The sequence below is a fragment of the Notothenia coriiceps genome, unplaced genomic scaffold (assembly GCF_000735185.1).
Source record: "Notothenia coriiceps isolate Sejong01 unplaced genomic scaffold, NC01 NC01_scaffold00031603, whole genome shotgun sequence".
Classification (NCBI taxonomy): Eukaryota; Metazoa; Chordata; class Actinopteri; order Perciformes; family Nototheniidae; genus Notothenia; species Notothenia coriiceps.
In genome coordinates this window covers 476,832-504,157 of record NW_011364304.1, presented here as the reverse complement: position 1 = coordinate 504,157, position 27,326 = coordinate 476,832, and the positions used below count along the sequence as shown (strand labels likewise).

The following is a 27,326-nucleotide window of genomic DNA, read 5'->3' as shown; positions in this document are numbered from 1 at the left end:
AATCATTTCGGTATACAGTAGAACATGAACAAGTTAAAGTTAAGTTCCCTGTGCCTAATGTGGTGTCAGTCTCTTGTTATACCCAAACAAAATCTATTTACTAACAAATATAAGAAAGAAAAGGAGCAACATGTCACCTCTGAGAAGCTGTAATCAGAATGATTAGTCTTTTTTGCTTGGAAAACTAAATGTGTATGCCAATAGTTTGCGGCAGGTCGCAAACCAAAGTATTGGATAACGCATTTGAATCAGTAGAGTACCATCCTGAGGGAGAACACAAATGTCTGTACCAAATCTCATAGCAATCAATGTTATTTATATAATTTTGGCATCTGCTTACTAGGTTAAAGAGACATATTATCCTCCTCATCCTCGGATGCATGTAACAAACTTAATTCAAGTCCATTCAGAAGTTGAACTGTTACTAAAAAACACAGATGTTTGTGTTGTGGTGGTGCTGGAGGAAAAGGGATCATCACAGTCAGTGGGATTCATCCTCTGGGAACCATGAATATAACATTGATTGTACAGTCATTGGCCAATTCGAAGTGGCTGAAAATGACTGTACATTTGCCTATGTTTTGTCTTCAACGTCTCAAGAGGACATGATTCTAAAGTAAATGACAGTCCTGGACATCTATCACCACATGAATCCACCACATGCATTTCCTACGTTCATTGAGCTGGTGATGTCTGAAGAAGTTAGGAGGTCATGATGTTTTATTAACCACATTAGGCCTCCCACTATGCATGTGGAGAATACATCACCTGGTGCCACAGCAATGCTCTTAAGCACCACCCCCACCTCCCATCACCATCCTTCCTAAGTTGTTCCTGCGAGCCGCTGCTGCCCTTTTAATTCCTCGATGCCCGAGGAGGAACAGAAGATATTCAACCCTGACGAGTTGCTGCTAATCTCCCAGCCGAGCACTTGGAAAGAGATACGGCCTTAGTTGATTTACCTCCCCGAGAGTCCTAAAGGGGGAATCTCATACATATTCACAGACAAAACGAGCTGTAGTTCGTATGCCCTGATAGGAATCAGAGTCCCAAAAGACGGTCTCCCTGTTGTTGTTGTTGTTGTTGTTGTTACTAAAAACAACCTACAATGTGATCGGAGGCTTCATAAATATTTAGTGACCTTGAAAAAGATGTTCATGATAGCACTGTGAGGATTGGGATGGTAAGTCTGGCTTGATTGCATTGATAATTATGTTGGATTTGTTAAGAGGAATTACTTTAAATCAACCAGAAGAGGATATAATGAGAGATTTAGTGAGAACAGAGGCTGGACTGAGCAGGATTAAAAAAAAGTATATGAGCAGCTTGTATGACTAAGCCTACTGTGGTAAGATTAACAGTATTAAGGTTTAGAGGAATTAAATTATAGTAGATTAAAGACCGTCAATCAAACGTCCAGCAACTCTGTCTCCACTTTACTTTCAAAACTTCTTCAAGCTTTAACATCTAACAAGCAGTCACAGCTCAGCCATGTGTAGTTACAATTTACAAAAAGGGAAACCAGAGAAGCTTGCACCACCTTCTCTTCAATTGTATTTCCTCCAAACATAACACATGTTTCAAATTCACACTTCACAAGCCAGATGTGAACCGGTTAATCTTTCCACTCCAAAAGATACATGAGTGAAAAGGCCGTAAGTACAGAATTACTGTAACAGCACTTCACAGGTATAATAAATCACAAATGCACAAGGATCTTTAAGAAGGGCCTGCAAAGCGTGAGCCAATAAAACATTAATATAAGCAGCTTGAGGCAAAGAACGGGAGCATGATAGCAACAAAAAGATTGCATAAGAGACAAATATACTGTACCGATTAAAAATAATGAGAGAATCTACAGTTTATAAGGAGCTGTTCCTCGATATCTCTTCTTTTTTCTCTAAGAGCTCAATGGTGCATAAGGCAGCCGGGCCACAACACACACACGTCAGAAATCAAAGTAATGGGGGAAATAAGTGAAGAAGTGAGGGCGAGGGTGAGGTACAGCTCTGAATTCAACTCAACTCCCAGCTGTCAAGGTTTGTAAGTCATGCTGACAGACAAACGCATACTGGAGCATACTGTACCCACAACAACATCTTGACCCTCCCTGCACAGACCAGAGTTGTATCAGCCCGTTTTGATGGTTATCACAGAAGTGCATTCATTTCTGTCATTTGATATAATATTAATGTAGCATTTCATTTTACCTGTTGTAAATTTTATTTAGATGAAATTACCAAGATAGTACCGCTCAATCCTATTTTACACCAAATAAAAAGCATCTCCAATCCTCTTCATCCCTTCTCTCCACCTTCCTTTTTATAGCACGCTGTTTAGCAATTTCGGAGCGCGTCTATCCTGCCATTAGAGATTGGCTTTGCTTCAGTAATTTTCAGCCCATATTCAGATCATAATCAGTAAACCAGTGCTAGTTATACATCCTGTAATAACATCGATACAAAATGGTCTAAAAATGGCCTTCTCTTCTCAAGATCCTGAATACGTTGTCATCAGCATTTTAAAACCACAAGACACTCTTTTACAAGTACTTTCATTAAAATGCACTGAGTATTCTCCTGGAGACAGAAGCCCCGGCCACAGGAGGACGATAACGGTCGTATCTGCTACAGTTCACTATCAGAGAGAAGGTTCGGCCACACAAGGCCGACATGGAAACGCAGAAAACGATAACGGGTCCCAAGGTGGGTAGATCTGCAAACGAAACTCTCTGGGGGGGGCAAACGGATCCGTGTTTACGCCTATACGATCATTTCCTGATAACGTTGAAGCAATAGATCATCTGCTGGGCTGTCAGAAGAGGGGGAGGAAAAGAGACTCAGTTTTTTATTATTATAATAACTAATTTTGTCTGGATGATTTAAACTTTAACGGACATGTTGACCGGCGAAAAACAAATCTAACTGAAACTCTGCCGCACGGTCCCCTCGTCCCTCGGGGAGGGAGAAAAAGAGCCAGAGCGTCCACAGCGGAGAATAAACAGAAGGGCAACCATGCGCGGGAAGTCTTCTTCGCTGCTTTTGTGGCAGGACTACAGCGCCACTTACAGGCCTGGCATATGTACTACAGCGTCTCCAGCGCTTTCAAGCGGTCCCGTGTGAACGGAGACGTTTCTGGTGCCTGTGGACGGAAGACTTTTTTGATAATGATTGTGGTCCGTTTGCGTTATCGTCCTCGTGTGGCTCCAGCGTAAAAAAAAAAAAATCACATTAAACAAGACCCATAAATATTGCAATCTACATGTACTGTATAGACCTCATGGAATTCATTAATGTGTTACACTTAAGGAGCTCGGATCACGGGGTAGGAAAATGACCACGATAAGAAGAAATGTTTTGTGTTCATCTGTCTGCTCTCACAAAACACTTTTTTAATTTTTACTCCAACGAGCATAAAGCATTTGAAAATTTGACACCGTCCTTTTTTACATCCCTCCATGTTTCAGATTAAAGATGCTCCTTGGAAAAGCCGATGGTTTGGATTTCATTTTTTTACTCTAACCTGTAGAAACACTTGGTGTGATCAAAACTCAGCCTTTTTGTGTTGCTGTATTATCGATTTTTTACAAGACTGCCATGAGCAGGTCCTAACAAGAGAATCTATCCCAGAATAGACTTCACTTTAGTGCCTCTACCTTGACATTTCAACCAGATAACAGAGTTTGTTGGTATACGTTGTGATGACCGCACCGACTGTTAATGTGGAGTTTTTGATCACTAGTAAACAGTGTTCATCTAGTAATAGTGTTCATCTCTGATGTTGTGCAACCTTTGATGGATGAAGGAATTTGAATGTGCATTATACTGTATGTGTACATTGTTTTTTTATGTTCGCTTTATAAATAGTTTGCGTGTTTATTAAAATCTATAAATTATATTTGTTCTACTTTATTATTATTTACTTTTATTCATTTTGTTTACCTTTTAGTTATAGCCATGTGTACTTGCATCCGTTTGTGAGAAGCCTAATCACATTGATATAAATGAAATTCAAAACAGAAAATTGTAAAATGGCATTTATTTTCTGCTATTAAGCTTGAAATGAGCCTTAAATATCTTTACTGGAGGAAAAAAAGTGTCAAAATCTATAGTGTGTCCTCGTAAAATTTTTATTATTATGTTCTGAAATCTTTGTTGAACAACATCCATCTCATCTTCCTTTATGTTTCTTCAACATTTCTGTCTTTCACTCCAGCGAGGCTCCCATATTAAAACAAGTATCTTCGCATCTCTTTCATGCCCTGGTTAAATATTCATGGTGCTCCTCAGGGCCCGCTCTCTGCGTCTCAGTGACATTAGGGCAGCAGGTGGCAAAGCTGCTTTTCATTCATTACAAACATATCTCAAGGCAGAAATAAACCACTACCCAATACACATATTCACAAGGTAACACATGCACTCCGTTGAACAGTCAAGTTAAGCGGAATACACTTTTATTGAGGTTTGAGGCTCGTTACACACCAAATTAGAAAGAACATCACAGCAAATCATAGAATGAGAAATAACAATTACTGACATTGCAAAAAAAAAAATGTAAGTTACATGTACTCACACAATCACTGCCTGTTTTTGTCTGTGCAACTGTGCCTCTGGCTCTTACTGTAGCTCCAATTTCATCCTAATTTAATTCATTTTTCATACAGTTAAAAAAACATTACTGCCACTTGATGGCATGATGAAGCTTGGCACTGTAATTTCACCCACTCAGAGGAGGTAGGCGTGCAGACAGGCTGGCATGCGGGTGAAAGTGGATAATGGAGAAATCAGTCAGCCATCAACTATAAATACAAAATGTATAAGGCTGGAAACAAGTGAAAGACAGATGCATAAATACAGCCGTGTGTGGCAGACTGTCAAAGATATGCACAATGACAGGAAGTATCACAGAGGAGCGGAAGCCTTCAGAAGAAGATGTAATCATCGAGTCAAAGCTTGATTTTTATGATGGGTCCGCCATCGTCCTCTCACATGCCAGCGCTGCCTGTCTCCCTGCGGTCTTATTTCCCATCTATTTATATATTTTTTCCATCTATTATCTAGTGCTTGCTCTTTAAAATGTGCATTACAGACACACATGATGGTATCGGAAACTTTTCTCTGTCATAACATTCAAAGGCTCATCCTCCAGAGGTTTATAATGGTGAGACAAAGATTACTTATGGTATCAAAGCTCATTAAAGCCCCAACATCTGCAGCAGGACTACAAGCTCAATATTTAAAAAGACACAGAAACCTTAAGTCTCACCTCCTCCATGTCCTCAGGATCAGAAGCTCTGATGTAAATTGACACATTATTGGACCAGCCTTTGGTCAATAGTAGTAGGGAGACTCAAACACAGAACTCCATTAGCATCCTTCAGTTTGTCAAGACATCGACCTTTCTGCTTCCCTCATTAGTTCAATTCTATTTTGACTCTGCTCATCTACAACATCAATACAAAAGATGATCAACTTAATTTTGGAACAAAACTAAAAACACTGGGTGATTAAAATCAAACGTTAGCAAAGGGCATGTAGTTCTCCAAACTGAGTCCCAGCTATGACTAGCCTTCACTTGTTGCATGAGTCACTCAAAAACATGACATCTGAAGACTTTCAGCCACTTGAAAATGAACATCACACGTCAGCTAGGGTGCAAAAAGCAAAATACAGAGAGGGTTTTGTCTTTTTTAAATGTCAAACACATTGAATCTTTTCAATTTGTCCTAAATAAATCTATTTTCAGAGTGCCATCACTAAGGATGGACAGCCTTGAGTCAATGTTGCAAACACAAGATTGCTCACTCAGCCTGCCTCAAGTGCGTGCTTGTATTCATGTGACGTGTTTGGTTTGAGTCAGTTTTTTTCAGTTAAAGACTAGGACTGTAACTACCAAACATTTGTATTCATAATTTAAATGACAATAATTCTCTCAGTCAAAAATGCCCAGGACCTTGTATCCTACAACACATGCTGACGTCATCAAAATGTACAATTTTCCATTTACCAGTGGTCGAAACAGTGATTTCTAAAAGTGCTTTTTGGGCAGAATGGCCACCGTCTGTTTTATTATAATATTGGATTTGATACTGTTGAATGGTTTCATTTGTTACAATCAAGTTTAAATCTGTAGCTAATAACTATAGAGTATGACAGTAAAATGTGCTGGTGTATAGAACAATATTTCATCCTAAAATGTATTAAAGTTTGAATAGATTGTCACATTTTAGAACCTGCAACCATAAATCGCAGCATTATAAGTTAAAATATAAATGAATAATAAAAAAATAAAAAAAAGGGTTACAGCTCTAATCCACACAAACACTTTGATTAACGGTGCCAATTCACCGTCCGTCCGTTCCTCCTTTGAAGCTTATATTTCTCCCTTACCTCATTCCCACCAACGGTGTTTCAGGGCCGGTTTGGAGCAGGAGCTTGAAAAGCACCGGGTTTTCCTGTTCACACCGCAGCGGAGCAGCCTCTTAGCTCTGGAATCCGGTTCATTGCGAGCACCAAAAAAAAATTGTCCAGCCAGAGCAAAAGCACCACATACGTCACGCTTACGTCGAGGCGGGGGCAGGGGCGGGATCAACTCCTGAACAACAACAAAAAGCCGGCGTTTTATCCAGTTTGTACACAACGATGGAGAAACTTAAGCAGCAGTGGTCCACTGAAGAGACCAGCTATCTACTGGGAATCTGGTCTTCCGAAGAGGTACAGAGGAAGCTGGAGAATCGGCCATTGTTGGCGAGCTGTGAGGGGTTTCCGCACGGTTTGGCTTTATGAAGCAGGCACACAAACGGTTACGTCATGACGCAAACGATGACGCAATGAGCAGCACCATCGACTTNACGTGTTAGCACGTGTTATAAATGCCCACAGCACCTCGCAGGAGCACGCACAGCGTAAAGCAAATAACTTTTGTTGACAAACCTAACTTTGCCGAACAGATCAACAAAAGTTATTTGCTTTACGCTGTGCGTGCTCCTGCGAGGTGCTGTGGGCATTTATAACACGTGCTAACACGTTCCCGAGAGAGCGTCCCACCCCCCCGTTGACAGTTCACGAGCGTGCTGTCTGATATTCCCCGTCAGCAGTGCTTGGTTTACCGGGACGACATTCTGGTGCATGGCAGCTCGTTTGAGGCGGCCCTGGGATCTCTACGAGTGGTGCTGGAAAGGATCAGAGCCACTGGCTTGAAGCTACATCCAGAGAAGTGCCATTTCATGCAGAGACAGGTCACTTTCCTTTAGCAGAGGCTACTCAGTAGTTGGCATATCCAGCCATGCAGTGGGGTGGTTTGTGAACTACCTCTCTGAAAGGTCCTGATGTGTTCAGTTTGATGGGCTCTTCTGAGTGGTTAAACATTGCAAATGGTGTACCACAAGGTTCGGTTTTAGGTCCACTTNNNNGGGGTTTTTTGCTTTGTATGCCGGGGGCGGGACATTCATGTGATTGGTTGTTGGTCGCGGTGCTCGAATAAAATCCCCAAGCTTCAGACACGCCCAGCTCCAAGCTTTTTTTGAAGCTGTAGTGTGGACGGGCCGTCACTGCGACAATGAAAATGGTGAATGACATTGCGGGTATAGACAAAAAGCAGAGTTGTGCAGCTCCGTTTATTTATCTTTCCAAAGCGTTCGATACCGTCGATCATCATATCCTGAAGCAGAAGCTGGAGAGGACTGGCATATCCAGCCATGCAGTGGGGTGGTTTGTGAACTACCTCTCTGAAAGGTCCTGATGTGTTCAGTTTGATGGGCTCTTCTGAGTGGTTAAACATTGCAAATGGTGTACCACAAGGTTCGGTTTTAGGTCCACTTTTATTCTCCATCTATGTGTTTTTGCATCATCTTTCCTGTTTGTCACAACTATTGACAGTTGGTGCTTTTGTTTACTGAGATATGTTTCCGCTCTTTGGCAAAAGTAAACAGTTGGTCTCAGAAAAATATTCTTAATGTTGAAAAAGTCCAGCACAAAAAGCTCTCTTGATTCTGTCACGGTCCATCTCTTCTGTCTTTATCTCTAACTGGCATGAAAAGTGCAGAAACGTTGTCAATGTTTGTTGTGTTATCTCTGAACTTTAATCCCATCCATGCAGTTCTTTATCTTGCATACACAAGGACTTTATAGCTCTTGTTCGACAGTTGATTTCAATTATATGTTCAGAATAGCAAGTGGCCTGTTAAAAAATGTAGTTGCCTTATACAAGTGTTAATATCAACACTGATTATATTCATTCGATTTTGAAGAAGACTGATTTAATTTGTAAACAGCAACCTTAAACTTTTATTACAAGTTCTGTGGATTATCCAGTTGTACTATGCCATTGTTTGAGAATTAGGGTGTTGTGTTTTGTAAGTAGCAACAGATTGTGACATACTTAACTAGAAAGGTCCTCATGGAAAAACCGTAGACTAGCATTAAGTGTTGTATCTATTAGCATTCTGATGTTAGCTATGCCCTGCATAGTTTTTTTGAGTAAATGGTCATACTGTAAAATGTGCCGGTGGCCAGAGGAATGAAATGGAGCATTTAAGTTGCTGTTAATGTTTGGTGCTTAATGCCACTGCTGTTTTGTGTTTAGACTGTTGTACCAGAATCCACTTGGTGTCAAACAAGCTTACAACATGGCAAGACATTAGCACGGGATCTAAAGTGTTGTTGGGTTCTTTTAAGTAAGAGGAACAAACAATATCATGGTAGGATGTCAAAATCTCTCAGCAGTGGCCACCCTCCTCCCACACGGCTGACTGTTTTGAAGTCGGTGAAGTCTGCATGTGGCTTGAGGTGCTTTCTGAGATTTTCTACACGTTCTTTTTGATCATGTTCTTTGTTTTATTGTCTTAATTTGAATTGTGAAATAACATCTAGATAATGAAATCCCTTCATATGAAGAAGTGTTTTTCTGCCTAGAATAGAAGCTCCTTTTTAGACCACAAAAAAAGATTTGAAAGAGACGAAATGTGTTTACAAGGACTGATAAAAGGACTGACAAGATGTCAGTGTGATTGACAGGAAGGCGCTGAGCCCAACATACTCCTGTGACACACATTGCATGTCTCTGGAAACAAATTGGTGCAGATGGCACACAGGGCATCAGGATAATGAGGACACAATCTCAAAAACTGCCAGCAGCTCGGTTAGATGCATGGTGCATATATATTTGTTTATTTTAAGGAAAAAGTTGCACACTTGCAAGTTAGTTTACTGCAGTGTTAGGAGCTTTCAGCCTACTTGCTCTGAATCTCCATTTCGACTGCACTTGAGATTGGACGTACTCCTTTCTATTCCCATTTTTTTTTAATATTATGAATTCCCTTTTTTATATTCATAGAATCATAATTTGAGGAAATAGAAATCCAGCCTTGCTGCCTTGCACTGGCAGTGTCTGAACTGATTTCATTTACCTCTTGACTTGCCGCAAATGAAACACATAATTAGACTTTCTCCTCTGCTTTTCTCCCTCTAATGAAAGTCATTTTGAGAGGTATGTAGATGTTGTCATAAAGTAGGGAAAGATCTGCTGAAAAACACTTCTAAATGTACATATTAAATTAAGCACATTAAAGTAAAGAATATGGCACAATCTTTAATATGACACGGACACGAGGCACATCAAAGAAGTCAAATATATGTATGCGGAAAATGCAGGCAACCAATTGGGGGAGTTAGTGGTTGTTATAGTTTGGTCAGGACTTTTTTTCCTTGCCTTTTCTCTAACACTTTAACCTGAAACTGAATATTTACATATGTCCACATGTTGCAGTTTCAGAGCAAGTTAGAGACCATGGCATGGTTTCCAGTACTTTCTTTTGGCTTGTTCTTTCTCCAAGAAACAACCTGAATCTGCGAATGTTGTGTTGACCTTGTTTTATACTTAGCTCAACAGTAATTTTTCTCCCTTTGGCAATTTGTTTTGTCTTTGTGCCGTCTGCTCATGGCCAAGCTGAATCGTATTAATATCCATAAAAAAGTAAACTGATGAATAACAAGGAGAAGTTTTCCTTGCAGCAAAGCAGCAATCATTTTATTCATTCTAACATCCATTTGGTATTTTCATCCACAGGGTTGGTTAAATATAAATCAAAGCTTCCACTCCAAAATGAATAGCTTTTTATTAGGTTTATTTGTTTACACCGGTATAAACCTATCCCTGACTGAAAGACACAGGTTTAGGGTCAATGCATATGTTCAGCTTCTACAGCACATAAACTAATTTGAGAGCGTGGAGAGAGGTGAGGATAGTTCCTTTTTATACCAGGCTCACTCTCATTGCAGCTTTTTGAAGCACATCAGTCATCCAGACATGTCTCACACCCATGTTTGCTAGCAGACAGACGGTTCAGCTGCTCTTATATAAACATCTCTTTCAGGCCACAGAAAACAGCTTACTATCTGTTGTATTCAGTGTTTGATTCTTTCTTATGATGTACAGTATTACTATACAAAAGGGACTTGATCACATGAAGATATTTGATGTGCCAATAAAATCTGTGATTCCACAAATGTCAACAAGCAGATCTGAAAATGCCAATGACAGAATTATGAACCCTGGTTTGGCATGAATCAAATATTGATGTTGGTTGTGTACCTGCATGAATGTGTGACAGGATTTCTCCTCCTTGCGTGTCAGATTGTGACATCATGTAACTGAGCTGCCTCTCGGAGCTTAAACCTGCTCTCAGGGGAGAAGTCCTACTTTCTCCTCTATGGCTCAGTGCGACTCTGCCGGTTGTTGGGGGCAGACTCCTGCCGTCTGTCTGGTTCAAGGACACCATTCAGATGTTATGTTTTTTTTTTATGAAAAGAGTTTAATATGGCAACACATGTTGTGTTATCAGTTTTCATCTTGTAATCAAGCAATACTTTACAACTAGGGGTCTTGATAGCACACAAGCTAGCTATCATTTCAACAATATTTAAGCGCCTATACATAACCCGTGTTTAGGTACTGATCCCTTAATTTGAGAAATGGCAATATATTTGAATACAGACCTCAAAGTCAAATATCCTATATGTTGAATGGTGAATGTGAAACTGAGATTTAAACTATCTGATGAAATTGTACGTAAAGATTAGACATGCTGTTGGGTTCTGGTAGGTAAACAACTCTCCCTGTCTCTGGAAGAAAAAGGAAGTATTCCTTTACCAGCAGATATGACTAGTCTTCCCAATGCAGGACACATCTCTGCTTTTTCTTCTCATTGACAACAAACGGAAATCGGGCAACATCAGAAGTACCCTCACAAACCTCCACCAGTGACAACTTGTCACACCAATGTCACACCGCAGCAGCCATCTGCCTTTTTATCTTCCCTCCTCTAAGAAAGATCTTTTTGTCTTTGTCTTGTCTTTCTGTGTCACTGTCTGTCTCTCCATCTTGCTTCCTTTTGGCACCCTCTCTGTCACATCTCTGGCTCGTTCGCTCGTTCTCTCCCTCTGTCGCATCGTCCTCTCTGCCTTTTGTTATCGTCTCTTACTTCTACAGTTGAGCAGTGTGAGTTTCAACGATGTATTAAGAATTCTATATTGGAGCAAATGCCAACTAATTCTCATTTTGTCAAATTCAAATATTGCATCAACATTTTAATTCATCAGAGCCCTGACTACTGAGAAATCCAAAGGTAGTAAAGTATTTTTGCCCTTGCATGCAAAACAAACTCCCAGCTGCCTCTGATGTGCCAGACTGTTTGTAATTGCCAAGGCAACGAGCAGAGACATTTATTACCTCTTCTGCCACTGGGCCACGTTGTACTAGGACTGCTCAATTAATTGTATTTTAATCGCAATTACGATTTTGGCTTGCAACAATTATGAAAACATCGAAATAAAACTTTTTTTTTTTTTTTAGTTTTTCAGTTGAATTATACTTAAAGTTCAGAATAATCAACTGTTAAAAACATACTGTTCACATTTTTTTTCAATAATTGGATGTTTTCAAAGTAAATGGATAATCGTTTTTAATAATCGTGATATCAATTATTGACCAAAATAATAGAGATTATGATTTTTCCCATAATCGAGCAGCCCTACGTTGTACTCTGACATTTGGCAAGAGATCCAGATATTAGTCTTCAATTCAAATGAATCTTCCTTCCTTCAGGTATGGCAACTGGCTTTTTTTTTTTTTACTGTAAAATACTGTCGCTCCAGAGCCTCATGTTTCAGGCTTACATTGTTTGGAGGAGAGACCTGACAGGATGGCACTGTTTGTTCAGCTTCTCACAGGGATGTAATGGCTCTCAGATGGCTGTTCATCACAGTGTCATTATCTATGTAAGCTTGTTTACTCTTCAATTATCACTTGCTGGAGGCTGGTCTCTAAATGCAGTTGTGTTGTTTTTTTGAGCATCAACTATCGGAGCATATAAATGCACCAACATGTCTAATCTCCCTTAGACTGATTTTAAATGCCATTTTCTTAATGTCTTTCATTTTTTATAAAGCACTTTGAATTGCCTTGTGTTGAAAAGTGCTTTATAAATAAACTTGCCTTGCCTTATATTCAAATGATGATATCTAAATCACACTGAATTGATCTGTTGTTGCTGTTCAGTTTGTCCACTTGTCATTCGCGATGAATGATAATAGGAGACTTAAATGTTCTTGGATGGGGGTGACAAGTGACACCTTCTGGAGTAAATGATGAATCTATGAAATGACCCGTGTGGCAGTGCGCTATAATAACCACCTGACTGATCTAATTACGAGCTATGGTTTATAAACACTTCATCAGTAATCGCAGCATATGGAGAGAGTCACAGAGGCAAGCTGTCAAATTCATGTGGGAGAGGGAAATGTGCAAAAGGGGGGGGGGGTAGATGAACAACCTTTTTAAAACAAAGGCCAAACGTTCACAGCAGTATGTTAATTTGAATGACACAGGTTTCCTCATACAAACAGGTTATTTAAAAGCATGAGCAGACTTCAGAGACGAGCCATTTTCAAAAAGCAATTATGGCAAACAGTTGACAAATCCTTGACAAGTAATGTAATTATGCATGGAGCAGGTAATTATCCATATGGAAAATGCTTCTCGGTGACATTCCACTCCTTCAGCACAGGATGAAAGCCAAATTCAGACGACCAAACGCAATCTTTTCTCAGCTATCTCAGAAAATCAGAGGGCTCACACAGACCTTATTTCTTATCGCTTTAAATATAGCTCTTGATCTGCCCTCCACTCCCCACAGGTGGAGCTGGCTGCCTTATTAATGAAACTCAGGGCGACCATCTCTCAAACCAACTGACCTCTCTGACCTCATTAAGCACACCACATTACAAACCTGATTCAACATTGATTTCTTGATTTTATTTGTTTTAAACGGATAAATACTTTCTTTTTTTAAATGTCATCTTCTCCCTTGTGAGTACTAAGCATTTGGACTCAGGCAGCAAGTCACTCACTTTCTCAGTTTGTAGTATGGGGTGATGACTAAAATGCAGATATTGTTATTTATTAGCACCTGTGGGTGTGAGCATTTTGTCATTCAATGCCAACCATGTGAGCCTGTAGAGGGTGGTGCATCATTCTGTTGGATGTGTCATTGTCTGGGGGAAGGCTCGAGGCTCCACTGTCAGGTCACTGTGTGGGGGTTTAACTACGTCTGAATACTAATATACTGGGAGAAGGTTTAAAAATGCTACGGACAGCAAATGGGACACTGAAAGATGGAAACAAGTTCATAATTGCGCATGTTTTATACATTTTGATGCATCACCTACTGTTTATATTAAGTCTTCCAATTGACTCATGCATATTCTTTCTTAACCTCTCTGATATTCAGGCATTCAGACATCCACACATTTCTTATCTCATCCTGTTATTTCACATCACCTTTGGCTGGAGGGGACCCCGGTGAAGTCCCTTTGCGAATACAGTCATCACTGATTCATTCCAGAGGCCTTGAAACTGCTCTGGAGAAGGACTAACAGAGGAAAGGACAATTAATCACCTCAGTCAGAAATCCAATGTAGAGTAATTCACTGTGGTTTAATTAGGATTTGTGCTGAGATGAGGGATATTATTTCAGCAGGTGGGGTCTGCAGGTGTCGTCTGAGCTGATTAAAAGCTCATGACTGGATGCTTTAAGTGCTGTTGGCCTCATACAGTGCATTTTGTTCGCCTGTAAAGCTTTCCCCTGTGTACAAACTGTAGTTAAGGAAGGACGGATGGATCAGACGGTGTTGATTTAAACTGGGTGTTACAGACACCTTCCCTCTCACAGTGTTCATCTTTCTCAGATGCTAGTTATTGCTTTTATCTCTTTGTCCTTGCCTACGTTTTTTTTGTCTGTTCAAAAAAAATGTCTTCCTTCCTCCATCTTCATGTCGTAGTCGCTCCCACTTTCCTCTTCCTCTTTTTTCGGGTTAATACATGAAGTGCTCAGGCTTGTCCTTGACAAGTCCCAGACAAGGTTTCCCTTCCCGGAAACCATTTTTATTTGTATCAGATATTTCTTCCTTCTTGTCTCTTATCTCAGGTTTTAGTTTTTTTTTTGCACTCATGATGTCTCTCCTCCGTCTTCTCTCTCTCTTGTCTCTTTGTCCTGTATCTTTTTACAGGCATGGCTGACTGAAATCCATGAATACGCTCAACAGGATGTGGTGCTCATGCTGCTTGGAAACAAGGCAAGGCATTGTGGGAAAGATAGAAGAAATATTCTATACACATGAACACTATATGCTGTGTTTCAATTCAATACTATATTACCTTTTCTTTGATAAAATAGTTATTGACTTAAATGACAATACTGCCAATTGTTCTGCCTAAAGTTATTTTGTCATACTTTTCTGGGATAAGTCTCGCAATAAATCTTTTTCAAAAAATATTTTTTAACTGGCAAATAAGTAGCCTGTTGTCTGATATAACTTATCCCAATGTGCTGTAGAGATGCAATGTTGTTGAAAGGCTATTATCTCTCCAATTACAATTTGTCTTATTCTTTCAAAGCTAACATCTGACATTATCTCAGCCAGCTAATTTGCAAATATCACTGCTACACTTTTCTTTTTTTTCATAATTGCCATTCACGTCCCTCCATCTGAGCAGAGAACAGATGTCTCTGCTTTGGAGCTCTGTCGTCTCTTAGTCCACAACACTCCATATCAGCGCCTAATTAGCATCCTGAGAGTCAATCATGACTCATTAGCTGCCATCAGACCTGAACACCAGGACAGGCTTGTATGTAAACTGTGGACAAATAGCGAGCAGATCAGTGTGTGAGGGGGTGGATGTTGTGGTTTTTCGCACTGATGTTGATGCACGACGCCTCAGTGTGTGACTCTGTGTTTCTGTCTCACCAGGCTGATGCCACTCATGAGAGGGTGGTGAAGAGAGAAGATGGTGAGAGGCTGGCAAAGGTGAATTATAGTGAATCCTTTGATATTTTCCAACTGCATTTGAATGGAGGATTTAATTTCTATGGCATATGAGAAGATTAGGAATGTTAAAGAAAGCTGGGATTATCCAGAGATCATTTCTTTCTGCTCTGAGGAAAAGGAACCACCTGCAAACCAATAGGATAGATACAAGCTCTGGTCAGGGTCACAAACGACCTGTTGATGGCGGCTGACACTGGATCCCCATCGCTCCTCATCCTTCTGGATCTGACTGCAGCATTCGACACTGTTGACCATAACATCCTCCTTCAGCGCTTCAAACACACCATCGGACTCTCTGACTCCGCCCTGAGCTGGTTCCAGTCCTACCTGTCTGGAAGAACAGAGTACGTCTCCTTGGGAGGTGCGAGGTCCCAGACACACTCTGTCACCTGTGGTGTCCCTCAAGGGTCGGTTCTCGGGCCCACTCTGTTCATCCTGTACACTCTGCCCCTTGGCCGTGTCATCAGCAAGCATTGAATATCATTCCATTGCTATGCTGATGACACGCAGCTATATAGACAGACCCTATCGCACAAGCATCCTCACTGTCACCATCATCATCACCGTTCCCATCAACATCCCTTAACACCTGCATTGAGGAGATACAAGCTCGGATGCAACAAAACTTATTGCAGCTCAATAGCTCCAAAACAGAAGCTGTTTTAGTTGGCACACCAAACCAGGTCCCGCCTTCTACCACCTCAGGCACATTGCAAAACTCTGTCCCACACTCTCCCTGTCAGATGCTGAACAACTGGTCCATGCCTTCGTCTCCTCAAAGCTCGATTACTGCAACGCTCTCCTCATCGGGACTCCTAGCGGGAGCCTTCAGAAGCTCCAATGCGTACAGAACAGTGCCGCTAGGATCCTGATGAGGGTGAGAAAGTACAACAACCCGTTCTTCATTCCCTCCACTGGCTTCCTGTCTCATTCTGGATCGAATACAAGATCGCACTGCTCGCCCATCAATGCATCCACGGGAACGCTCCTCCATACCTGAAGGAACTCCTCACAACACAAACCTCCACACGCAGCCTCCGCTCCACAACCAACATTCGGCTTCGCCCCCCGAGGACCAAACTCTGCCAATGGGGGATCGGGCTTTCTGTGCAGCTGCTCCTCACCTGTGGAATTCCCTCCCGACCACCTGAGGACTCCACAGACCACTACTGCCTTCAAGAAAGGCCTACAAACCTTTCTTTTTAAAAACTTTTGTTCAACTTTTGTTTGTTTTTATTATGCCTCCTGTAGCACCTTGGGATTGCTGTGAGCAATGAAAGGTGCTTTACAAATCGAATGTATTATTATACATCAAAGAAAGACACCTCAGATCTAGATTATTATCATTATTCTGCCTTGTGTCATTTTCTATCAAAGTTGTAAGACCTTCTGCAGAAGATGTATTCATCATGCCGGTCATACACAGTTTCATAGTCCTGGTGGATACAAATACAAGCACAAAGCACTAAAACCAGAAGCAAATATTTCCTTTCATCCATCTCCACGACTGTTGCTTCACTGCATGCACACAGAACACATGGCAGACAGCCAAGAGATTCCCCCAAGAAGTGGGAGCATCAAGTGTCACAAAGTAACTTCAGACTGGAAGGTAAGGAGGAACATCAGTTATCATCGCTTTGGGCTGAGACAAATTCCCCTGCAGTGGGAAAGCACGGAGACATATTTATCACATCTATGCTGGATTTACCCAAAGTAAACTAGTTCACTGTTGTGCTGCAAAAGTGCTGTTGTAAACTTTTGTAAACTTTTTTAACAGTCTTCATTTCAAAGAAAAAGAAAATGGAGTATCGGTCAAGCAGGAGCCTTTAAAAGTGTTTAATAATCGTACATCTTTTTGGGTCTTCTAAACTAGATTCACCAATAACTGTCAGTGCTTTCACTCTGCAGGAGTTCGGAGTTCCCTTCATGGAGACCAGCGCCAGGTCAGGTCTCAATGTAGAGCTGGCCTTCAACGGTGTGGCGAAGTGAGTATCGCTCTCTGTACGAGTGGTGTGCATCGGTCTGATTAAGACACGTTTCTTCATTGTAAGATGAAGATGATCTAACTGCACAATACTGTCATTAAGGAATATAAAAATGTGATTGATGTGAATTTTATATACTTATCCAAAAAACAATACATGATAGAGCTGGTGTAACAACATCCATAACATTCATCTGCTACTTAGTAATTATTTATCTAATATATCATTCCAATAGCTTGCATATAGACTCTTATTTCACTACTTCACTTTTTTTAAACTATTTTTCATTTTGTATTTACTTTTTAATATTTACTTGCACTATATTTGTCTGTTTTTCTATATTATTGTGTTGCACTGTTGGAGAAGCCTGTGACCTAAGATTTTCATCGACATAACTACTCTGTAGCTATGTTCGTATGACAAATAAAGAACCTTGAAACGTTGTTCTTACATAACACTTTCCGACATTCGTTTTTTGAGAAACGTAAGACACAACATGATACTTGGCAGTGTTTAGGTTAGCTTCATTTTGTTTGAACTCACCTTATAATCTCTTTTTGTCTCAGGGAGCTGAAGCACCGCTCTATAAAGGATCCCATTGAGAAGTTTAAGCTCCAGGAGTATGTAAACAAGGAGATGAAGACCACCGGATGCTGCAGGTCTTAAAGCCTGCCCTCATCATCCTCTGGATCTGAGAGAGTGTGTGTTTATGTGTGAGGATCACTCGTGTTCGTACTCTAGGTTTTCCTATCTGGCCTGATCTGAGATAAGAGTCGGCTCCAGTAATAAATCTTTTTGCCCTTCATTTTTCTCCACTCTCAAATCGCCCTCCATCTGTTGTTCTGCACTCCTCTCACTGCCCTATTCTGTTTTGTCGGTCCTGCTTTTCCTCAATCATCTCCATCCTGCAGCTGTGAAAGTAGCCCCGTAGTGTGGTGTGCAAAAGATAGATATAAACCCTGCACAACTCCATTATTAACATATTAATGGACATTTCCTGCCGTAGCTGCATGACATTTTGAACCCAGAATCAGGCACCACCCTTTAGGTTTGATTGTAAAGGGATTTAAAACTGTTTACAATATACCTTTTGTAATGCTATTTATTTCTCACATCCATTTAAAATGTTACTATGGTATTTCTGGTTGAATGTTCTCTTCTTGAAGAGCGTGTGGATGAATGTTAATATAAAAGATGTATTTTGATGTGTGTTTGGTCCATGATCTAGTGTTAATTTCAGTAAATAAACAGGTTCCTTGGAGCCAGTTTAGCTCACCAGCATAAACTCAATCTAAGCATTTCCATGATTCAGCTGTGGATATAGGGAAACATGTCTTACTTTTAATCATGTATATTGCTATTCTGTATACAAAGATAGGATGTACAGAAGAGCATCGTGAGCCACAAAGTATTTTATTAGATTTGAATTCATGCTAGATGCAAAAATGAAATATACAGTAGTTTAAACAAGCATTCAGAAACAAGGCAGTGCATGGGTCAAAGAACCTTAAACATGTTTGGTATATTTTCAATATTAGAGGATCAATGTTGAGTCTTGAAAAGCTCTAATGCAACCTTTCTTCTAAATTAATATTTATGATTTAGTTATTAAATTGTTTGAATCAGGATCTTACAAACACGATGTGAAACATTTTCTTTTCATAACTGTGGAAAATAGCACTTTAGATCGTAGATAAGAGTATGTGTGCAATTGTTGGGGGTATATTGGGGAAATGAAGACTTACAGTATTGTGTACGACACACATGTGTATATTTCTCTTGTTTTATTAGTAGTCAGTGTGCAAACATTAGTAGGCAGCTTTTTTTCCATTCATGAATATATAAATGGGTAGATAGTGCAATGCTTTCTGAAATGTCCGACAAGTACGTTTTCTTATCATCTGTTAACAGGATTAAACTGTTCTTTGTAAAAGAAGCATAGGCCTCTTTTTGTACAGCTTGCTTTGGTAGGTTTCACTTTATGTCTAGAAACTGGTTATCTCTGTTCAGTATGTACTGCACTTTTTCATATTTCTTGAATCTTGATGTTCAGAGTAATGTATTATTGGTTACACTACTTTTTAATGTGCAACTTCTTCCCTGTAACTGAAAGTTAACTACAATAAAACACAGGGAATGTGGCTTTTATCCTTAATAGTGACCCCATTTCAGCTTTACTCAGACAACTTCGCAGTGAGTTCAGAACATGAGTTAGAAAACGCTGTGTGGTGGAGAATAAAGTGTTGGTGACGCTTAAGCAGGGCACTCGTTTTATATAAAGGCGATGCTGCGCAAAAGCATCTGCACACCTCTCTTTTGTGCATTTAGTCCTGGGCTAGTTCAAGTCCCTCAAGTTTTGGGTGGGGGTCATAGTAAGTGTAAAGCTTGTCCTTTGTCTCCCTCTGCTGGATAAATAATCATATCACTTAAGTCAATACTTGAAAAGGATCACAATATGTACTGGTTTGACAAAGGGAATTCAATTCTTAAATGCGATTGGAAAACAAATCAATGCAGTTAATATTTAGCTGCATGAATGTATATTTAAAAAAAAAAAGCAAAAATAAAGCAAACCTGCAATACTTGGCACTTAATATATAGCAGATATATATTAAAAGATGCACATAGCAAATCAGACAATTACAAAAATAAATACATTGAGAATTAAATATTATACCCCTACATGAAAACAAATGAGTATATACAGACCATGTTTGTATTGTTCCTGATTTACAGAATCTTTGCAGTTTGTCAGATAATCTCTTAGTTTGCATATAACTGGCCAGAAGGGCTCTGTTTGTACATTTGGTTGAAATGCAAGGCTTCTTCAGTTGTATTAAACATCAAAGTATTTTAAGTATTCATACTTGGAACATAGAAAAACGTATTTTGACATCTGAGCAGCAACAATTCTGATTCCTTCAAGCAATTGTTTGCACTTTAAGGTCAAGATGACTGACCTCTTTCACGTATATACTGTAAGTCACATCACATAACAGATGAGGGAGTTAGGAGTGATTCTGAGCAGGATGGTACAGTGAAGGAGTCACTGTGGGAATGCCAACGGTCTCACCTTCAGGTCTTTTTCTTCGTCACCCTTAAGACTTTATGAAGACTTCAATAATGAGACTAAAAACAGATCTCAGGCCAGACAGATCCACTCCCTGCACCAACAGGTGTTCAAACACTACGACAGTCATGGTTTGTGCTTAAAGTAGGCCTCCACTGCAGAGAGAATATAAAAAAATATATCAGACTCCAACAATGAGGGAAAAAGAGCTAAGTAACGATTTAACTTAGTTGGCTGTTTAACTCACCTGCATACTCCTGAGGCTGCATTGGTCTGTTGATAACCGTCTGAAATGCAGCGATCCAGTCTTTCTGATCCTCTTCAGTCTCACACGCACAGAGAAACTTCCTGTCTGGGGTTACTATGGTGATTCCAAACTGCCAATGGTAGCCTTGGATATTCGAGGAGAAGCCCGGGAGCACGATGTAGCTGTTTTCCCTACTGCCAATGAACACCTCGCCTCGCGCATAGGCATCCTGGCAGAGGAGTGAGGAACACAGGGTTTGATAATCTTGAATTAAGCAAAAAAAACTGATTTGTAGTTTTCACTATGGGGCGCTAAAGCCAAAAGCTAGATTTACCTTAGATCTAATAGGAAAATGAATATCTAATACGATTTTGAAGACATTTTCCCTTTGAACAGACTAATGCACAGTAGGTAAAAGGAACACAGCACTATCTGCTGGTCACATACACATAAAGGGGTTTATTAATGCAAACAGTTTGGATACCAGTGGGTCTTTGAAGTACATGAGCCTCCTGTCGTCCATCGTGAACCATCTCTTCTTGAAGCCCTCTGTGTGCTGTGGGACAAACATGGCATTAGCTCAATTCATTCAGCAAATGTATAACTTTGCTTTTATACTTTGCAAGACACTGTTATAGGTTTAGCATATTTCTCTAACCTATACATCATTTGTAAAAAGAGTATTCCATTAACAGAAAACTGCATTACCTTTGGACCGGTCTTCTCCATGTAACCTTCCTTTATGTAGTTCCTTGTTAGCTTTTGCAATAACTAGACAAACAAAAAAGTGAATAAGTAATCAATGAGTGTGAGTGTATGTATGCAGGGCCTAAGCCAGATTCCCAGAAATAGTGTGACAAAACGTTTTTATTTAACTATTATTTATAATTGAACTACTAAGTATTTATGTTTATTTCTCCCAGTCCGGCAATCAAATTAGCTTTACTTGTCATTTTTAAATCGGAGAAAGTAATGCATTGAAGGTATTCTCAGCCTGAACTTTATGTATGTGTAGATGTACTGTACTCGCCTCAGATTTGGAAGCTCCTGGAAAAGCCACCTCCAGGTAGTGATACCTGGCAGCTCTAATGGCGTTGAACCAGTCCACCATTTCCTTCAAGAAAGGACATCAGGACTTTTAGTGACAGAATCTTACTAAAGAATATTCTCCTCAGTCACAAAGTCTGCACTGATAATCCATAAATACCCCAGCAATACATTAGGCACACATTATAAGACAAAATAGCTTTTTCTAAATGGCATTTTTAAAAGCTCTAAAGCCAAGGGAGATGTGCTCCATTTGAAAGAGACCAGCATATTGTCACAATTGTATTTATTATGCTTTATGAGTTTTTGGAAGCCTTTAGCAATTAAGGATTAATAGTTATTATTTAAATAAACTTCTGATACTTGTAATGACAAACCATTTCCACTAGAGGGACTCTTATACCTTTTCCTACAAACACTCCTGCTCTTTTCTTCCCCCACCAAAAAACCCCAAACAGCATCACTGCCCCTCACCTTTCCATCCTCCTGGTAGATGAAGATATTCCTAGTGCTGTTGTCCTTCAAATATGTTATCTGCAGGCCGTTGTTAACGCCGATTTTTGTTGGCTGGAAAGTGGCATTCACAGTGTTGATCTTCAATATCGCTTTGGGCTCTCTGGCCTACAGAGAGGAAAAACATTGTTATAATATGAATAGAATAGAAAAGAATGGAGATCACTGCATATCTTCAGAGTGACTTATTTTGAACAACGGCAGATTTAAACATTCCTCATCAAATCAAATACAGATTTAGTAAAAAAAATAGACAGTGTTATAAAACACTCACATCATGCTTGTTGAAATACTTCAAAACACCTTCCCGTTCTGACAGAATAAATTTCCGGCTGAGGAACTGTCCGTTGTCTCTGCCTCGTTTCCATAGAAACCCCTCTCTGTAGCCTGCCACAAGGGTCCCGTTACAGTGACAGAGAGGATGAATATAGAGACAGCACAGAGGGAAAACACACACATTTTAGACAAAACATTCCACAAATCTAAGATAAGAATTCACAAGAGAGAAAATCCAAAATGGATTAATATAAAGGGAAAATGAAGCTATGACAGACTCTGCGGTAAATTAAGTCAAATTAATGCTTACGTGTTGGTCGTTATAAAAAAACGTGCCTTAAAACTGTAATGTTTCATTATGCAGCAGTTTCCATTTGAGAGTGTAAGAGATCTTTAAGTATGTCATTCTATGCATGAAACTGATCCGGAAACAATAGAGACCGCTGAAAGCTTCTAAGTTACAAAGACCTGTCATATTGTTTGTGCACTTTAGCTTTTGTGGTCAACATTCTCAGCAGTTCGGCAGTGGTGAGAGGAACTCCTCTGTGTCATAAATAATTCAACTTTAACTAGTGGCTCCCTACAAGGCTGAACATTACTGAAAGAAACTTAACACAAATGCACCCTCCACACACCACACACACACACACACACACACACACACACACACACACACACACACACACACACACACATACACACACACAGACATACACACTCACACACACACACACACACACACACACACACACACACACACACACACACACACACACACACACACACACGCCTCTCTGTGCCCAATATCCAGCATAAGCCAACAGAAAGAAATGCATCGTCATTGCTCTATGTTCAACGCCCAATATAGACCCACAAACTTACTTGCACAAATCAACTACACGGCAATATTCAACAAAATCATTTTTACTCTAAGTATCTGAGAAATGGATTTTAATTATAAAGTGGCTCTTTATTTAGGGTTTCCAGATTAAATAAACAAGACGTGTTTGCACAGCTAAGGAACCTAGAGACGTAGACATTGCTCATTAGCTGGTATAATCTAAAAAAGAATATTGCAAACTACTTATTTGTATTGTTATTTTAATTATTTTATTTGTAGCAAGATACTTTAACCACTTTTTAGCATATTCTATTATCATTTTCATTTCATTTCATTTGAGAGCCCATAAGTTTCAGTTCCAACTTGACTGAGGATGACGTCTACAGTATAATCAGAAATATAAAAATAACCCCCTGTGATACAGTAGAAACAACCTATAAAAGTATTTCCCCGGAGCTGTACAAGAGAAGTATTTGTGCTACAAAAGGGCAAAGAACAGAGATGCCTTTAGAGAGACTTGCCAGTACATTGCCACTCTCCTTTGTGAAATAAAACTGATAACTTCCGATCCCTTTGGTCCTTCATTGCTTCTTGTACAGTAATAAAGTAGTCATGATGTGGGAAGCACACAGCAGTAAACTTCTGGTTGATAAATGGCTTCATCAATTATGTATTCATCTAGAAGTTTTGCTCCTCCGCAGAGAGGAGGAGGGTCAGAATGTGGAGAGGACAACAAGAGAATTCATTCACTGTTACAACAGGGTGTTAAATATTTGTAGACACTTGGGAGAGTATGGCACGTTTTGGACCAGAGTGTATGTCTTTCTTCAGGTTTATACATATCAGGGCTCTTCTTCCCTGGCATACAAGTAATGATATATAGAACATTTGTACACAAAAGAGGCCATTCTCCCTTTGTGGCAGAGACACAGAGCCACATGCTCCTCAGCCTCTGCACAGCACAACACAGGAGGCCATTGACAAAGAGGCAGAGACACAGTGGGAGAGTTAGACAGTCATGAGACTCAGATATGATCTTTTAAACCTTAAAGTCAGGTTTTGACTTTCCTCGTTTTCCCCGTTCAGCTCACAGTGAAGGCATAACTGAAATGACCTAATGATGTTTGGCCTGAGGAGGTTGCCCAATTGTAACCGTGTTGCAACATTTGTGTGACACTAACACTGTGGCTCTAAAAATGACAAAACCCTTTCGGGGCGGGTGTGGAGAAACATGTTGTTAAGCAGTAGGTGACGTGAGATAGAACCATAGAGTGCATGTACATCAGAGGCGGCTCTGATGCCTCACATGCCTGTACAACCACTCTTAAACCCCTGGAATCATTATACAAACAAACAATTAAAATAGTAGATAAGAAATCAGTTCATTCTCATCATTGCCCAATCGTCACAAAATACAACTTGTTGAGCTGGGAAAATGTAATTAGATATGCAAATGCTTGCCTCATGTATAACATAATACACGGCCTTACCTCACCTCCGCTCAGACATTTTATCACCATACGCAAACCTGTAACTAGGTCAACAAGAGCTGCAACAAGAGGAGATTGTGTTGTTCCATTAAGGAAGAGCTCATTCAGCCTATCTTCATTTTCTTTTAAAGCTGCACAACAGTGGAATTCAATCCCAGTAACGATTAGAGAACAAAACACCTGCAGTTTATTCAAATCTAATTTAAAAACATGCTTCGTGGAAAATCAGCTCTGTCAACACAGTCACAATCTGCACTTTACAACGCTCTGTTTGTACACATGTGCCTGTTGCTATCTGTCTGCTTTGTGAATATGTACTTTTTGTTTTGTTTTTATATATGCTTTTATCATAATATAAGCATCTATGTTGAATGTTGTTTTACTGATTGTATTGACCTGTCATTTGAAGTGACATTTTTTTTTAGGATGACTTTCAACATCTGTCCAGGGACTGCAGATTGAAAAATTGCCTGTTGGCTAACTCTGGAGTATTTACAGAAATGTTAATCAATGTGCACTGTCCCTGTCAAATACATTTAAAAAATATGTCTTCCACATGTTCAACCGAAGAATGGCCACAAACCATGTCTTCAATAAGGTTAACTGACTCTATGTTGCACAACTTCCTGTTTCCGGCACACAAAGGGAACAAAGGGAAGCACCCAATAAAACCTGATAGATTGCGTATTTGGTGACTATCTTTATCAGGAAAAACATATGACACATTGCAGACATGTCTCACTATAATGACAACACCCAGTGCCTACACTTTTGAAACCTAGTGAGTTTATTTCTGACTAAATATATCGGAAGTTGCATTCAAGAACTGTGTGTTTTTTTTCATTCAGTGCTAGAATTTAACTTTAAATCCCCCTAATATAAACATGTAATTAATGTTTTATTTTGCAAGCAGATGTAGGTGTTTATAAATGTATTGATCTTTGTCGTTACCATACATCTGCTCAGTGTCTTCATATAAACTTAACACAAAAAGTAAGGCAATTTGTGTTTGGTAGATGATTTCTATGTTGTAAAAATGCTTTTTGACAATAACTCTTATACCGTTGGAAAGCCTGTTTTCCTACCTTTCCAATGGTACCACATTTGTGAGGAACAAGCATTTGTCGGATGAGCAGCAGAGCTGTGGGGTTCGCCCATGAAAAATGTGACAAATCTCTTCTGCCAATGCCAAAAAAAGCCTTGTTACAACATAGAAATCATCTACCAATCACAAATGGCCTTACCTTTTGTGTTACTTACAACTGCATTATAATGTGTCATTACCAATTGTTCAAAATGGTTGGTGGTCGACATCTGTTTTAAACTTGCCGTCAAACTGGAAAAACAACTGATGAGTATTCGTTTCTTTTAGCTGAGTAATATTTCCACTACTTTAACTCACTTAACATGGATGTCGTCAAAGGTCTTGACCATGGACACAGCTACAAGATTCCAGAAACTCAGGAGATAGTGACGGTATAATCTTTGCCAGTCACTTTGCGGGGGCATCCATTATTGATTAGCTGAGTCTGAAACGCAGACAGGTTGGTGCCACTGTCTCTCTTTAATGAGGCTGCAATGTGCGATAAACCAAGAGACATTTGTCATGACAAAAGCACAAAAGATCAAGATACGGGTTCAATAATACACATTTAGTGAGGAAGTCAATGAAAAAAACATTTCACACAGTTAACCGTGAGAAAAGGGTGACACATATTCAAGTAGGCATTCATAGAGGTTGGTGAGGATAAGAAAAGATCGCATGTAAAGCAGAATAAAAAGGAGGACGGGAGGAGCTGATGTTGGACAGCAGTGTTCTTCCCTTATTGACTAACTCTAATTGTGTAATTGTCAGTTGATCAGAAATGTATGATGCAGTTTTCCCTGCTGAGGATTCATTCCATGTTGAATAAGTGGTTGTGTGTGAGACACAAACAATTACTTGTTTTCCTGAGTAAGCATAAGTATAATGTGCAGGGCCGGCCCTTGGAATAGAGGAATGCTAAGGGCACATCCATCCATGGGGGGGCGCCGAAAATTGGGAGGAAGAAAACAAAAAAGTAATGATATTTAATAATAAAACAATTTCCCAATTTGGGATAAAAAAAGTACATCTTATAATCTTAACTACGCCTACATTGCGTACAGCGCCCATAAACTATGGCGCCCCCCCGTAGTCAGGTAAGTTGAAGTGGGGGGCGATTTTCGGTTTTTCTGAACTGACACTTGACCTGCCGTGACTCGGGGGAAAAAAAAGATGCTAACTACCTGACGATAATACAATAATTAGCCATCACCATGTCGAAACTAATAAAGATACCCGGTGCCCAGGGAAGAAAGGAAAGAAAAGAAAAGAAAAGAGGAAGAGGAATAACGGGAGAATACAAAGTAACGTTAATGTGATAATAATAATAATAATAATAATAATAACTAATAAGTATAGCACCTTTCATACAGGAGGATTGCAGTTCAAA

General features: G+C 39.8%; 2 protein-coding genes across 2 annotated transcripts in view; one reads left to right on the top strand and one right to left on the bottom strand.

Moving 5' to 3' along the window:
• LOC104960183 (ras-related protein Rab-26) overlaps positions 1–19,491 on the top strand; it is a 40,632-nt gene extending 21,141 nt beyond the window's left edge. The window contains exons 4-8 of the mRNA XM_010788159.1: positions 626–701; positions 14,565–14,630; positions 15,306–15,362; positions 17,292–17,368; positions 17,935–19,491. Of these exons, the coding sequence (XP_010786461.1) occupies positions 626–701; positions 14,565–14,630; positions 15,306–15,362; positions 17,292–17,368; positions 17,935–18,034 (376 nt within the window). The 3' untranslated portion in view covers positions 18,035–19,491. The remainder of the gene's footprint in view (positions 1–625; positions 702–14,564; positions 14,631–15,305; positions 15,363–17,291; positions 17,369–17,934) is intronic.
• LOC104960167 (arf-GAP with dual PH domain-containing protein 1) overlaps positions 18,766–27,326 on the bottom strand; it is a 16,031-nt gene continuing 7,470 nt past the window's right edge. The window contains exons 5-11 of the mRNA XM_010788142.1: positions 22,520–22,632; positions 22,207–22,353; positions 21,716–21,799; positions 21,394–21,456; positions 21,170–21,241; positions 20,686–20,914; positions 18,766–20,593 (exon numbers count right to left, since the gene is read on the bottom strand). Coding sequence (XP_010786444.1) covers positions 20,565–20,593; positions 20,686–20,914; positions 21,170–21,241; positions 21,394–21,456; positions 21,716–21,799; positions 22,207–22,353; positions 22,520–22,632 — 737 coding nt within the window. The 3' untranslated portion in view covers positions 18,766–20,564. The remainder of the gene's footprint in view (positions 20,594–20,685; positions 20,915–21,169; positions 21,242–21,393; positions 21,457–21,715; positions 21,800–22,206; positions 22,354–22,519; positions 22,633–27,326) is intronic.